This window comes from Phyllostomus discolor, chromosome 3 (assembly GCF_004126475.2).
Source record: "Phyllostomus discolor isolate MPI-MPIP mPhyDis1 chromosome 3, mPhyDis1.pri.v3, whole genome shotgun sequence".
In the NCBI taxonomy this organism is placed as follows: Eukaryota; Metazoa; Chordata; class Mammalia; order Chiroptera; family Phyllostomidae; genus Phyllostomus; species Phyllostomus discolor.
In genome coordinates, this window is record NC_040905.2 from 64529798 (window position 1) to 64546629 (window position 16832).

The 16832-nt window shown below is 31.3% G+C and overlaps 1 protein-coding gene across 2 annotated transcripts in view; it reads right to left on the reverse strand.

Annotated features, from left to right (window-relative positions):
* The window catches only part of CHD1 (chromodomain helicase DNA binding protein 1), an 80007-nt gene that overhangs the window by 22045 nt on the left and 41130 nt on the right, over nucleotides 1-16832 (reverse strand). For both annotated transcript variants that reach the window (XM_036020586.1, XM_028515270.2), the window contains exons 16-27: nucleotides 16601-16763; nucleotides 15265-15417; nucleotides 12802-12873; nucleotides 12308-12457; nucleotides 10035-10183; nucleotides 9572-9668; nucleotides 9325-9420; nucleotides 7222-7398; nucleotides 3813-3973; nucleotides 2437-2478; nucleotides 1211-1341; nucleotides 109-247 (exon numbers count right to left, since the gene is read on the reverse strand). In XM_036020586.1, the coding sequence (XP_035876479.1) occupies nucleotides 109-247; nucleotides 1211-1341; nucleotides 2437-2478; nucleotides 3813-3973; nucleotides 7222-7398; nucleotides 9325-9420; nucleotides 9572-9668; nucleotides 10035-10183; nucleotides 12308-12457; nucleotides 12802-12873; nucleotides 15265-15417; nucleotides 16601-16763 (1530 nt within the window). The remainder of the gene's footprint in view (nucleotides 1-108; nucleotides 248-1210; nucleotides 1342-2436; nucleotides 2479-3812; nucleotides 3974-7221; nucleotides 7399-9324; nucleotides 9421-9571; nucleotides 9669-10034; nucleotides 10184-12307; nucleotides 12458-12801; nucleotides 12874-15264; nucleotides 15418-16600; nucleotides 16764-16832) is intronic.

The window sequence follows — 16832 nt, forward strand, 5'->3', positions numbered from 1 at the left end:
ACATTTGAGTCAAAGTAGCCAATGACATAAGAAACATTTTTAAACTGTAATCATACCCAAATTACTAAATAACGATAAATATTTTAACAATGGAAACCATCAACTCACTGCTTTCTTTCTTCTGGATCTGAAGGAATGGATTTGTGCAATGGTATTAATTCTTCTTCATGGGAGATGACTAGCTTGGCATTCACCTGCACTCCTGATATTCGGAATGTTGGACCCTTTACTTTTCCAAGTCTACCACCTTAATTTTTTTTAAAAAAGTAAAAAAAGTAAAATATATATAATTCTACAAAATAAAAAGGCAACATGTTATCAGTTATATAAATAAGTATTACTTATTTACCTATATTAGTATGATTTACATTATTGGGGGATTTGCCAGCAAACCTTAACTTTCACAACAAGATTTTTTAGTACATATTAGTGATTAAAATATAGCAGATGTGGATTCATAAAAAGTATTTTATGTATTTAAGTGTTTTATCAATTGCAGAAGATACATCGGTCTATTAATATGGCCAGCATTTAAATAAGATTTCTAGTATGATTTTATTTCAGTATATCTGATTACTAAATCTAAATATTTTTATTTAGTGGTTCTGGCCAGTGTGGCTCAGTTGGCTGGAGCAGCAACCCGTAAACTGAAAGGCTGCGGAGGATATATGCCTAGGTTGTAGGTTTGGTCCCCAGTTAGGGTGCATGCAGAAGGCAATCAACTAATGTTTTTCTCTCACATCAATGGTTCTCTCCCTCTCTCTCTCCCTTCCTTCTCCTCTCACTAAAATCAACGAACATGTCCTCAGGTGAGGATAAAAAAATAAAAATAAATTAAATAAATATTTTTATTTAGTGGATGAATTAAAAAATAAACATGATGAAGTAACTATGCCACAAACCAATATTACATGTGCATTCTTACAATATCTTTTCCCAGTCATGTATGCTAAAAATATAGTACAACTAACAGTAATCCCTAACATTACTTTCCAGTTTGAATTAAACCAGGCAGGCAGATTCTGTTGCCTTCAATAATACAATTCTATCCCCCATTTCCCATTACCCAGCAATGGCTTTGCTTTGTTTTGTAAAGCATCTTTTAAGACTAATGAATAGGTAACAAGATATAGTACCTGCGTAACTCTGTAAAAGCATATTTTAAAACTGCCCTTTACTGCTCTTTAAATCACTCTCATTTTAACATTACCTGTCCGTTCTGTTCCTGAAGAATTATCCTTTAAAGCTTTAATGCAACCATTATGTACCAATTCTCCTAGTCGTCTGAGGTCTGTTTCTGACTTATCAACTAGTTCAGCATCTCGAGCAATTGCATCTAATCTGTAATAAAATAATACAATTTTCAGGTTAATATGCAGACTAAGTTTCACTCCATCTCAAGTGTACAAATCACACTATTACATTCCCTGTCAATTCTAGTTCATAAAATTGGCATAAGATATATAAAAATCAGGAAGATCTGATGAGGAAACAATTCATCTACACATTCAAGAATAACAATAAAGTTAATCAGTTCATTACAGAGCAAATTGGTATACTCCAAGTTTGAAGAATTAATAATTAACATATAATACTTCTATATTATGAAGATTGATAAATAATACTTCTATAAGAGCTTTTCATCACTGATGAGATCTTAAATTCAAAAGGATGTGGTTAAGTGTTATAATTATAAATGAAAAAGGTATTATAAAAGTTCTATATTTTATTACTATGAACTGAATAGACAATATGCATAATTATTAATGTTTAAAATGTTTTTTGCATCAAAAAATAATTATGCAAGTCTTTCATTGTATTGTATACAAGGCATCTAAAAATAAAACAGAAAATACCTTTATTTTAAGAGGGAGTTTTGGAGAGAAAAAATAGTTTAACCAATTTGAGTTTTTGTACTCTACATCCAGACAGTGGGTTTGCCACAACAAAGGACAAAGAATATCCAAATTACCAACAAATAAACCTGTCCTGACAACTTGGATTTTAATAGTTTGTTTAAAAAGAAGCTGTATTTAGGGAAACTTAAGGAAACTTCCCCAGTAAGGGAAAATAAAACTGTCTTTAACATAGGTAGGTTATCAACTCAGTTTTTCTAAGTATAAATCCATTAGTTTATAAGTTTATGATAAAAAGTAAGTAAAGCATTTGAAAAATACCTTAGATTTATAAAAATGCGAAGTATTTTATAGAAAGCTTCATTGGCAGATAAAATTTTAGAGACTAGAAAGAATTAAGGATGGTACAAAAACATTTTTCAAAACTATACTTGAATTTTGGTTGATACAGATGAACTTTGTAAATGCCTATTAAAAGCAAATTTAACAAAGTACCTAAACTGAGTATTAATATAAACAAATAAAGCTGACAAGCACATAAAACACACTGTAATTCTATAAGAATAACAGATGCATTTACCTTTCCAGAGGACCACCAAATTTCTTGTAACTCTTGATAAACCTAACAGAAAATAATTGTTTGATTTAAATGCAGGCTTCACTACCCATTATATACATGTACAAATATATAAAAATAAGAAAAAAACTTGTTAGCATCCAAATTAATTCAAGGTATTGTTACTACCAAAAATGAATAAACTATGCTAGAAACCAAAGTGTTGAAACATTAACATATACCAAATAAAACAAGAAATATTTTAACACCCAGGATGATGTTTAGAAACCAATATAAATAAAACAATAGAAGCTAAATTTTATTTTAGAAATTACTTTATTATTTTCACAAGACAAAAAAAAAGGTTTAAGGCTACCACAGGAAGTGTCTCCAGAATTATCAATCATATTATACTTCCTAATATTCCAAGTGTTGATAAAATTTAACTAAAAATAGTTTAAATTCAGATGTGATACTAAACCAACAATGGAAAATAAAGTTTACTTAAGAACAAAGCTATCCAAGTGGTTGATGGATGAGAGAAAATATCCAGGAAAAGTAGAAGTTGAAATGCCTCTTCAACTAAAGACAGAGAGTCCAGCAAATCAGGTGGTCATAAAATAACCCTAATAAAATCTAACAACATATTTAATTTTCTGGTAGAAAAAATGAGGAAGAACTTTATTGGTCAGGTCTATGATGTAAAAGAAAAGAGTTACAATGGCTTAAAAGAAACAACATACTCTCAAAATACAATAATGAACAACCTTTTTACAAATTTTATAAGCAAAATTATTACATAAACAAAAGTAAATGGTTATTCTGTTTTCCATAAATACATCTGTATATAGAAATAAATATATTTTGAAAGAAAACAGCAATTTATTTTATATAGTCAATCTTACCTCAATTCCTACTTGGACATATCAGAAATACCCTTAACATGGTTACTTTCAAAAAAACAAATTACTTTGTAATTTAAAAACTAGAAAAATATGGAACTAAATTATTTCCATATTACCATATATTGCCATAAAAATAGTAATGTTGGGAGTCATATAAGTGCAGTGAGAATTTTTATTAAATAAGTCTAATGTACTGAAGTATACATTCATTACCAAAAAGGCCACTATTCTGAGCCACATTAACAAAACCAAAAAAAATTTAGCAGTCTAAACAGACTAATAATAAATAAATAAATAATATGCAAGGATTAGATGCCAAACACTTTTTCCTCATAGTTATAATGAATACCCAAAAGCAGAACCCACCCAACCCCTAAATAATTATCATATATTAGTCTTCTCTAACACTTTATGTTTGAAAACTATGAGTTTTCTATTTTAGCTTCACCATCTAATAAAAACAAGACAAAATAAAATGGCGTTATATCATCTTACCGCCGAATTTCTGCATCACTAAATCCTTTAATATTCTCTCGAGGGATAGTCCGTGGTCTTCCACGTTTCTTTGGCCTTTTCCTTTCTGAGACTGAATCACTATCAGATCCAGAGTATCTCCTACTTCTACTGCGCCTCCCTTCACTTCCATTGAAACTAACCTGAAATTCAAAATTAAAAATGTGTTCAAGCTTAAAGTAAAGAAGGTCTCTATTATGAGCAAAGAAAATTATTAAAAAACCAAGAGAATTAACAAATCCAAATATTTTTTATGTCAAAAATACTCTATAAATAAAACTAAAGAACCAATAAAACAGGAAAATATAGCATGTTAACAGTAATTAACCTTAATAAGCAAAGCGTTATTATAAATCAGCAGGAAAACATTCACTGCCCTTTTGTAAAAGTACGAGAAAGCTTAATCAAATAATACAAGCATAAAATTATACAAGCCCCACTGGTACATTTTTTAAAAATGAGAATTTAACAAAGAAATGCAATTCTATTATTAATCCATCAACTTGACCAACACCAACTAAGCAATAATAGCTAATACTAGTAATGTCACAGAAAAATGAAAAGTAACACACTTCTGGTGGGTATTTAAACTGGGACTGAGGGAAATTTAGCAATATTATATCAAAAGCCTTGAAAATGATCATTATACTGACCCAATAACAACACGCCCAGGCATTTTCCCTGAATCAGAACTGTGAAGTTACACTGGCCAATGAAGTTATTTATAATCACAGAATTAAAAAAAGAAATGAAAACAATGTAAATGTTTATCAAAGAGAGTAGACAAATAATATATACAATGGAAAGCTAAGAAGTCATTTAAAATTGTGTTATAGAACAATTAACATTCATTATATACTGTCAAAGGAAATAAAGCAACTTCTGAATTAATACTTCATTTAAATTTGGCAAATTATATGTATTAAAAAATTGGAATTATGTAAAAATATTACTAGTGGTCATCTCTGGGTAGACAGATTATGTGCCATTTTTCTCCCTGTTCTCCTAAGTATCCATTCACTGGTATTCTAATTAGGTTGATCAGATATTTAAAAGAAAAAAATGCCAGTTGAAACCACATAAAAGCCTAGTAAAAACTACTAAAGATCCATTAGTTGTTTAAAAAATATACCAAATCCTATTTTCTGTAAGTCATTAGAACTTTTCCAAAATCTCAGTACATATTCTGAATACCTTTAATATGCTGAACACTTATTGAAAGTTTTAAGAATGCGCATTTAGTCCTTATTTGTTTTAACCTCCTTTCATTCTTTCACAAGATCTAATATAATGCTATGCTTCCCATCTACTGTAAAAGGAAATCACTACAGGACTTGAAGAAATAAACTCAAACAAGAAACTGCGTACACAGGCACTTTCAGGCCAAACACATTATTTGGCTCCATTTCTGAGTGGGATATAGAAAGTTGGTAGGTTGCACCTACCCAGACAACAAAATCATAATCTACAAAATCTAATTTAAAAATCATAGCTTCCTTAAACACATCAAAACAGCAAGGCAATCTAGGTAGTCTCAAATATAAGGAAATACGGCAGCTTGTAAGAATAGATGAGACTCAAACACTGCCACTTGTGAAGAGCATGAATGGTAGACAACAAGTACCATAAAAGCAGGCAATAGGAAGTTAGGTAAAATTCAATAAAGGCAGCCCTGGCTGGCGTAGCTCAGTGGATAGAACGCGGGCTGCGAACCAAAGTGTCGCAGGTTCGATTCCCAGTTAGGGCACATGCCTGGGTTGTAGGCCATGACCCCCAGCAACCGCACATTGATGTTTCTCTCTCTCTATCTCCCTCCCTTCCCTCTCTAAAAATAAATAAATAAATAAATCTTAAAAAAAAAAAAAAATCAATAAAGGCTGCACGTGGGCTACCATGATAGCACAGAATCCCTGGGAACCAAAGATAAGGGCAGAACCTGCACTCAACCTGAAGTGCTTCTCCACAAACCTCCACCTGGTGCTCATGAGAAATATTGGAAGCAATGAGGGAACTCAGAGAAAACTTTACTTTGTGGTGCAGCCCTGAACTAAGGGGACAGACACCTTTAAGAAGATAGGCAGGAAACCTTGACAGATCCATTTCACCTACTAGACTGAAGGCACAAGAGAAGACCTAATATAGCTATAGGAAAACAAAACACTCTACCCTTGGGAGAAGAATAGCAGGACAAGGTCTAGAGTAAGGCAAGTCCCTATTACCTCAGACTCAAAAATTAAAGAGGCACTAAAAACTCAGTAATCAAGACAACTAATATTATAATGCTATGTTCTAAAAAACAAAAGTTAATGCAAAAAAAAAAATCCAGTTTTTTTTTTCCTTTTTGCAGCAGGATCCAAAATAACTTGGCATGACACTGTTACCATCATTGTAAATATCTGGTATTTTGTTCGTTTCTACCATAAAATAAATATCAAATTTTTTAAAAATTGAAATCACACAAGGTATGCTCTCTATGACAGAAGTAAGCTAGAAATTAATAGCAAAGATACCTGGAGAAATCTCCCAAATACTTGGAAATTAAACAACATACTTCTGAGGGGAAAAATCCTACAGGTTAAAGAGGATACCATAAGGGAAATAAAAAAGTATTTTGAATGAACAAAAATAAAAACACAACAGATATCAAAATCTGGTGATTCAGAAATGCAGGACTTGGAAACTTGTAGCATGAAATGCTAATATTAGAAAAGGAAGACCTTGATTCAGTGATCTAAGCTTGTAGCTTAAGACACAAAAAAGAGCAAATTAAAGCCAAAAAGAAGATAAAAAAGAGCAGATATCAATACACACAGTGAGGAAACTTGGGGTGGTGAACACACAATACAACATACAGATGATGTGTTATAGAACTCCATACCTAAAACATATAACTTTATTAACTTGTATTACACCAAAAAGTAAAAAGTTTACAGAAAAAATAAAAAGGGAATCAATAAATATGCTATAGACACTAAAAGGATAACAAGGGGATACTATAACTTCATGTCCATAAACTTAACAAGTTAGATAAAATAGACCAATCTCTTGAAAGAAATAAACTACCAAGTTCACTCAAGAAATGAGATACTCTGAATAGTTCATTTTTATAAAAGAAATGGAAGTTATAGTTAAAAATTCTTCTAACAAAGAAAACTCCAGGCCTAGATGGTTTCCCTGGCAAATACTGGCAAACATTTAATGAAGAAATAATACTGATTCTACACAATTCTTTCCGAAAAAGAAGAGAAAGGAATACTCTTCAACTCAATTATGAGGCAAACATTAGCAAACCAGGTGAAGACATTACAAGAAAACTATCAAACAAAAAAGACATCAGTCCAGACACACATAACCTTACATTATAAAAATATCTTTTAAATTAAAAAGTCACCTGTTTAGCACAGTTTCTCATTCTTGGAAGCATATAAATTTCTTCGAGTTCTTTTTGTCTTTCTTCCTCTTCTAATCGTCTCCTTTGATCTTCTGGAATGATTTCTTCCCAGTTTTTTGAATTTCTTTCAGGTTCTAACTCAATGTCATCCTCATCCATGTTTGAAAAGTTGGCAACCTGATGAATTCCAGAATAGTAACAGAATAAGGATAAAAAAAACCCAAACCCTTAAATTTTATTTTTCTTTTTTTAGGGGGGAGGAAATGGCATACCAGAATAAAACAATAAAACTTGAAGTCCCTCAGGATAATGAGTATGACTACAGATTAAACCAAGTAGGAGTGCTGAATGCTAAAATATCTAAGTTCACTTCTTTTCTTTTTTAGGTCCAAGTACATCAAATCAAATGACTTCTAAGAATTCTCTTTTAGGAGTGATTCTCTTTTGTCATGCTATTAAATTATTACAAAAGAACTAGAGAAAGTTAACAGAACAACAAAGTAATTTATAGTAGCAACATACTAAATCGTCTTCTGCAGGAATTATCCCACTGGTCCATTAATTACCAGCTGATATAGAACAATCCAATAATCTTATTTTTATAATAAAAATAGTACCTAAAGAGCTACTGACAAGCTACAGGAGTCCTGAGGCCCTAGATTTATTTAGTTTCCATAAGCCCTAGTTTTTCACTTCTAAAAAAAGAGATAATAATAGCACACTAACTTTTTTGAAGATTAAATAATATATTTAAGGAACTAGGCAGTCTAGTATACAGGAAGCACTAATTTAAGCTAATTGCCAGTATCAATACATTAAAAATTATAGATAACTGGATGAAGACAAAAAAATGATGCTTATCCATCATAAGGAATGGGGCTCAAAACAGTGTTTACTCTCATATGTGTTATTTAAAGCCAGCTGTGTGCGAGTATCGAACTACTGGTAATAAAATTAAATCAATATTGCATAAATGTATACTCTAGTTAACTTGCTTTTTCCAAATTTTCAATTAGTCAAATTAAGAAAAGCTGACAGTGTAACTTCATATAAAGAAAGAGTTAATTAGCCCTGGCTGGTGTGGCTCAATGGGTTGAGCACAACTGCTCCGCAAAGTGAAGGGTCACTGGTTCAACTCCAGTAGGGCACATACCTGGGTTGCAGGCCTGGTCCCCAACAGGGGCACATACAGGAGGCAACCGACTGATGTTTCTCTCCCTTTTTTTCTCCCTCCCCTCCCCTCTCTCTAAAATAAATAAATAAAATCTTAAAAAAAAAACAAAAGTTAATTAGACCATATCCAGAGTCAGTGCAAGTTTCAGAAACATTCATCTCTCACCACAATTACTGAAATAATGTTCAAACATATCTCTCTTTTTAATTCTTTCTCCAATACAGTACATCTTCTACATTGTAGTGGAGTAATCTATTAAAATTACAAAAGTTTTTATTCACTGCTGTGTCCCTGCACAAGTGATCAATAAATTATTGAACGAACAAATGACAGATTGAATTGATCCTTACAAACCTCGGCCCATGGAAAGCAGCTGAGAATCCAAAGAAACCTGCTTCTCTATACTAAATAATTAGCATACAACTTAACTCTATGAGGTCAGTTTACTTAACATTATTGCTTTATGACTCATGGCAACCTTTTAGCCCTCACCAAATCTGGGGTATTTTTAAGTATGAATAGGAGCTTACTGCTAACTTTGACTGATTTACTTGAGTTTTCTTAGTTGTGATAATGCTTAGATTAATCTAACATCAAAACTGCTCCAGTAAAAATCAGATAAAAGACATCAATCAAAAAAATCTAAGTAAGGGATCACAGTCATTCTTTTACCCAAATATTTGAGGGCACACTACTTGCTGAGTACTGTTCTAGGTGCTAACTTAAGTAAGTAATATCCTTCCCCACTCCATTAAAAGTTAACTATTCATAAATGATTTGATCCCTTTTAAATCAGTTTGCTACTGGTTTGTCAGAATAAGGAAAAATAATTTTATATATCACAGCAAATTTTAAGATAAAAACATTAATAAAAACAGCCCCTCTCAATTTACATTATATTATAAAGGAAAATTTTAAAGAAAATTTACCTTGAACTGAGAAAGCAATTCATCTCCTACAGTTAAAGGGCCTGGTTCATTTTCATGAGTTTCAGCCCTCTTCAAGATTTCATCTATATCCATTTCCTATAATTAGAAAGAAATCTTTAAATATATTTTAATATATTTTAAAGGAAGTGTACTTTATACTTAAATATAATTTAAATAGATGACACATTTTGAGGCAAGGTTTTTGATTTTTCTGTTGTTATTTTCTTGCTTTGTTTTGTTTTTTCACCTGGGGTTCTTGTTCTTCTCCTTCTGGTTCCTTAAAAAGTTCCTCAGCACCAAATTTTAAAATGGCAGATAACTCTTCTTTATTGAAAGGAGTAGAACTATAATCAAGAAAAACAATACCCACAGTTAAAAATTTAACATTTACATAGGACTTTTATTAATTATTGACATAGTCACCTTATACCAGTTATGAGACAGGTAGGTAAAGCATTAGCAGTGTACTTATTTTAAAAAGAAAAGAATGTGAGGCCTAAATGTTAAAGGGGTTTCACCCAAGATTACAAAACTAAAGTGGTAAAACTAGGTACTAAATTTAAGTCTTTGACTACAAATTAGTCCAGTGCTTTAAAAAATAAAAAATTACTGCTACACGAAATACAGTAGTTCAATGTTCTGCTTACAGTATGTAACATTTCCAAAAAATCAGTGAAGGATTCTAAACTGGTATTTTTTAAAGTAACTACCTTGAGGGGGCAGAACCTGTGTGTAGTACTGTCTTCCCGGTTGTGTCCATTCTTTGAATCACAAGATGATCTAAAACCATCTTCTTTTTGGCCCTTTCAAGAATATCCTCTTCCACTGATCCCTTTGTAACTAGACGATAAATATTTACCTGTAAAGATATGCATGATGAAACAAACTGAAATAAAGGATTTGTTTTGTAAACCTGAAGTGCCCAAATATTGGAATATATACCGAAGCTCATCCCACATAAAGTTTTCAACTGGTTAAAAGCAAAATGAAAGTTATCTATATCTATCTATCTATCTATCTATCTCAATGTGTTCAAAGCTAAGCTCCTTCAATTCAGAGATTTTTCTGAGGGTGTATGTCCTACCTTCTTACATCTTGATTAGGTTTTATTTGCTTTTGCTTTCTTTACATTAAGAATGCTAGTAATTTTTAAATTATTTTTTAACTATGAAAAAAAGAAAAAAAATGGTAAACTTATGACTACCTTAAACCAGTTTTCTCAATCCTGATATTTCATTATTCCACATAATCCAAAATTCTATAAACCGATCTCCAAGTTATGATAAGGTCATGTCACAGAACAAAGCTTTCCAAAATAGACAAAAACTGAAGTGCAGTAATTTTGTCCCATTTCTCACAGTCAATGGTTCTGTAACAAACATTACTGCCATACAGAGACATTTTGAAAATTCACGGGAATATTGTTAATGTTCACAATAATTAAGTGGACTTACCAGTACTTACAGTATAGAAACCAGAGATACTAGATATTCTGCATTATACTTGACTTTTTGGCATAGTTGTGATCTTATTCGGATACTCTTCTCAGAGGTCTACCATGTAACTTCCTATAGTATCCTTCTTATAGGCTCTATTTTCTATCACCTACTAGGAAACGTGGTGGCCAAGGTCTTTAAATGGTATAAATGGAATGTAAGTCTATCTCTGTGTTGAGCATTTCAATATAGAAATACCTGTTTGGTGCATTGAATCATTATTCCACATCTCATCAATAACAGGAATATTTTGACTCTTCATATATATATTAGGCCCAGCTCACCTGTGAGAATATTGTATTTTCTCACTTTCTCCTCTTTTAAGTCTATAATTTGCCTTGGCATATTGTCATTCCCACTTCAAGTACCACTCTGTATAAAGAGTAAGTCTGTTATTATCTAATCTGATACTAGTTTTTATCCTCTTATGCACCAGTATACCCCTGCTTTTTCCTTCTTTTGTAGTTCTTCAGAAGAATGAATTCTACTCTTATTTTCTTACCTCTAAACTTATTCTTTATACCCTAGTATAGTCATATACATTGAAATACCTGCAACTTGAAAAGAAGTCTTTTTCTCTTTTTAACCTAAATAACTATTAGGGCATCAGAATGACTTTTCAAATTACATGTATCCATTTCAAGATAGAAAAGAGGGCACTAAAAACTGTTATAAAAAGGGGTCATTTGCATTTTGTCTAATGAAGTTGAGTACTACTACTTTAAACAAGCTTTCATTTAGGGGTATGCAATATTATACCAGAATATAAAAATATTATAGGAAGAAGCATGACATATTCCTAGAAAGGCAGCTTTATGCTAATTACCTGAATAAAAACATTTTTAACTTTAAATCGAGGATATTTTTTAGTAAAAAATATGAATGTTTAATAATAAGGTATTAAAATGTGCTAAGCCTTTTTGTGATATTTATTTGTTCATATCCACCTGCTTTGGTGAAATTTGTGAAATACTATATAGATGGAGGTAAGTGAATTAAAATACAAGGACCAAGGTATCAAAACAGCGACAGACAGTTTTTCTCAAGGCCTGTTACAACTGCCAAACTGTTGTACAAAAACTGTAAAATTAGAATGGCTTTTTTACATAGAAAATGTTATAGGCACAGGTATAAAATACAGGCTAACAAAGAGGTAGCAATGTACTAAGCAAAGTCTCTTTCAATCTTCTGAGTTAAAGTAGTTAAAATAAAACAGTTAAATACAATAAAGACATTTTAAAGTTTTAAACTGAATGAAAAACATCATACCCCATAACTGTAAACAGAATACATTACCAAAAGAGAGTGCATGATTCTATGCAGGCATAGTTATCTCAGTTCTGTCAGACTTCCCAGGAGATTTTGGTAAGTTTGAGTTCCTCATATAGCAATGACTGTGTTCCAAAGATCTTACCAAGTGGATAAATTAAGATCACAGGGATCATTAAAAGATTCTAAAAAAGTTAAATAAGGGGAATAAAAAATACCTGTTTCTTTTGCCCGATTCGATGAGCTCTAGCCTGTGCCTGAAGATCATTTTGTGGATTCCAATCAGAATCAAATATAACAACAGTGTCAGCGGAAGCTAAATTAATTCCTAGACCTCCAGCTCTTGTAGAAAGCAAAAAGCAGAAATCCTATAAGGAATTATAAATAAGCATGATTTTAAAGTCTCAAAATTATAACTGTAAATAATCAAAATGAGATTTTAAAATTGACTTTTGAATTTAAAATATTTAACCAATAAAACCAAAAGGTAGTTTTAAAAAATACTAAAAAAATATATACACCTCTATAAAATCAAACAAGACCACTCCAAAATACAGCTCTATACATGGGAATAATAAACATAAAATACAAAAAAATTTCTAATGAAAGTGGGCTAATTTACTTTGAAGCAAATGAACTAACTGCCTTATGCTGAAATAGTATTGACTAAAATAATGACTAAAACAATTTACAATTTTAAAAGCATTCATACCTCTGATCCTTCCGCATTAAAATGATCTAGAGCTTGTTTCCTCAATTCCCCTTTTATTGATCCATCTAATCTCTAGAATAAAACACATTAAAATATCACATATAAAAACTTTAAAAAGGAATTAAAATAAATTATAAAATTAAGTATGTATAGAAATGCACAATTGCTTTTACTAAGACTGTCAGAGTAGAAGGTACTTTTTAGGCAGTAAAACAATGACCAGGTATTCTGTCTCTAGAGTTGGTGCTCTTAACTACTACAACTGCTTTCTGGCTGTCATTCTGCTGGAGACTCAATGTAAGAAATACATTTTAAAAAGGCAAATTATTGAGCTCCATCCCAGACTGATGAAACTCTGAGGGAAAAAACCCTCCAGTTAAAATTTGAGAATCACTGATTTGGAGGTTTTAAACAAATAGCCTGCATTTATGTTCATAGGTGCCTTGGGCAAATGATTTGACTTTTTTCCTTGTTAGTTTCCTCCTCAATAAATTGACATAACAATAGCACTTACTTCATAGAAGACAGAAGATTCAGTGAAGAGAATGTAGTAAAAAACTTAGCACAGTGCCTGATATAGTGAGTGCTTACTAACAGCAAATCAACACACGTCCAAAATAAAAATAAAATTTCAAATAGTATTCTTTCTTTTTTACTAAAAATTACAATTAGAAGAAACTGAAAAAAAAAATAGTGGTATATCATCCCTGGTCAGGTGGCTCAGGTGGTTGAAATGTCATCCGCATACCAAAAGGTTGAGCGGGTTTGATTCCCAGTTGGAGCACATACAGGAGGCTACTGATCAGTGTGTCTCTCTCACATCTATGTCTCTCTCACTCTCCCCACCCCCTTTATTCTCTCTCTAAAATCAATAAAACATACCTTGGTGATGATTAAAAAATGCACTAAAAATTAAAATAAAAGTGCTCTATCATTTTTTGAAGCATGACCTAAACAACAATATGGTTAAAAATGATTCTCTCTGGAAAGTGTTCTAGAAACGAAAAGGTATTAGGGACATAGAATAGTTGTTTACAAGCACTACTGTACTATATTTTTATTTGACCATGTATGTTTAATGATTTGTTTAAAAATAAACTAAGAGAGCTGTGGTAGGGATAGGGAAACAGAAGGTGATAGAGCTAAAGGGTACAGTTTGTTTCTGAGATGCTAAAAATGTTCTATAATGGACTGTGGTGATAGGTACATATATCTGTGAATACGTATATATTAAAAATCAATGAATTGTACAGTTTAAATGAATGAATTGTATGGAATAGAAATTTTATCTCAATAAAGCTATTTAAAAAATCAATGGCACTCTTTCTACTTTTACCCTTAAATGACTACATATTTCTCAATCATGTCCATATCGCCAACCATCTGTGTTTCATAGCACTTACCAGAATAGTAATGTGATATTTGTAATTACCTGCTGTAAACTCCAACAGAGCAGGGATTAAGTATGCTGAGTTTGATCATTCTAATTCTACTTCTACTTTACTGCCTGAATTAAATACACACACTGTATTTTGCCATGTATAATGCACACCAATGTTTTTAGCCCAACCATACAGGGAAAAAAATAATCTTTCATTTTAATTTTTAAATTCAATTATTTATTTACTTATTTATCTGTTTATTTATTTATTATTTAGATACTTGGGATTTTTTTACTATAAAGAATTTTAGCATTTATTTTTGAACCTATTATGGTATAAGAAATTTTATACAACAAATAATTACAAAACACAAGAAAAGATACAAGGTATCTTTTTCAGGCTCTACCCATCTATAATACACATCCTTATTTTTCCCCTCAAAAATTTGGGTAAAAAAAGTACTCATTACACATAGCAAATATGGATTTACTCATTATACATTGTAAATACATAGTAATTCACTAGCTGCATATACTGGATTAAAATTATTAGATACAAAGTACTGGAACTAACACCTGACTCTAACACTAAACACTCATTCATATTTACTTTATGTTGAATGAATTTCAAAGTAAATATTGTATAGACAAAATATAAACCCATTTTGGTCTCTGGTACCCTCTCTAAAGTCATCTAGTTTTATTCAGCAAGCTATGCTTTAGAAAAACTCGGCACGTAAATCTTCAAAATCTGCAACAGTCCCAAAATCTGGTAACATTCACAAGGACTGCTTTTTTCCTTCCTCAGACTAAAGTCTAATGCATAAAGCTGCTTCTTCAGATTTGAGCATAGAAGAGAAATACAGAATTAAAAGAAAATAAAAATTAAAAATTGCTTTGCTGCTAAATGTACGGTCAAGAAGAAAAAGGGAGTAATGACAAATAGAATTTTTAAACATTTTCTTAAAAATAGTCTACACAAAAATCTACTTCATTTAGAAAAGATTTTCAAAGGTTTATAGAACATGCTGAGGAATTATGTGAAATTTAAATCAACAAAAATGACAAAATGAAATGCTTACTTGAAAGGGGAATTGACGATATTTCAAATATTCTGCAAGTATATCTAACATCCGCACCATTTGAGAAAAAATAAGAACTCTATTGCCTCTTTCTCTTAGGCGAATTAACAGCTTGTCAAGAAGAATCAATTTTCCGCTACTACGGATTAAGTGCTAAGGAAACAATAAATTACAAATGTTATAATTATTAAAAGAACCAATCAAATGAAACAAATGCCCCACTTAACACTTTAGTTAAACAGAGATTTAAAATTTTCATAATGTAAAAAGTTTTTTTTTTTCAGTTTACTAATTTTTCTAGGACTTTTATCATTTTGTTCTATGCTTTAAGCTGAAATTTTCCTTGTCTTTTAGCACCTAGGTTTTTGTTGTAGTTTCAGGAGGGGAAAAAAAAAGACATGGTCTTACTCTATTTGGTATTTATTATACTATTTCTCCAAAAATCTAAGCTGAGTCCTAGTCAGGTGGCTCAGCTGACTGGATCATCGTCCCGTGCACCAAAAGGTTGCTGTTCGATCCTGGGTCGGGACGTGTACAGGAGGCAACCAATAAATGTTCCTCTCTTGTACTGATGTTTCTTTCTCTCTGTCAAATCAATAAAAAAACATATCCTTTTAAAAGAGTAAAAAAATGTATTCTAATTTATACATAGGGAACTTCATGATCCTAGCACTTCAAAGCACTACTGTGGCTGGATGGCAACTGCACTTTGCTCACACTTCTGATTTTTCTTCCAGAAGTGAGAGGAAGGGTGAGATCTCAAGTCAAGATAGCTTTCTTAAGACTGTGTACAATATAAAAAGAGCTGAAAATTGTACATAGTCTTTCATGTAATCTACCAGTATATGTTTTGTAGACTGTTCAACGACTGGGTTTCTTCTTCCTGCAACTTATGAAATACAAAACTGGTGTTTTATACCTGTACATTGTTTTAAAATCTATTAAAATTGTCATCTGACCTTTTTCCCATTAATTTACATCATAAAATTTTTAAATCTTGAAAAAAAAAAGCTTTCTTAAGACTACTATTTGCCATTTTACAAATTCAGCATAATTGCTATTAGTGAATATTTTCACAATAAAAAATACAAGATTTCTGCTAGATAAATTACAACAGCCCATATTTAGAAAGATTCCTTTTTAGAAAAATAATCAAAATAAATGAATAAGTTTTAATTTTAAAGGATTCTGATAAGAACTAAATGGTAAAAATTACCATTACTTAGATATACCATTAATTAAAGAGAACTTCTAACCAATATATTAAAGTCATTTTCAGTTATATCTAAAACAAACATTTCTAGAATTTTGTTTTACCCAAATTTAAAATTCTTACTTGTAAGGCCTCCTGTTTATTATAGAATTCATTATTGTCTGGTGGTTTAATGAGGTAGCAGTGATTACAACATTTCTTTAGCTCCATCATAATGTTCAAAAAGCCTGAGGTACTGCCCTTGGAACCTTTGCTGAGGGCTTTATAATTCCTGGTTAATATCCATCTGTTTAAAAAAATTATGAAAATAGTGCTTAGCAGAGAACAATTACCAGGATAAACTCTAAAACCATAC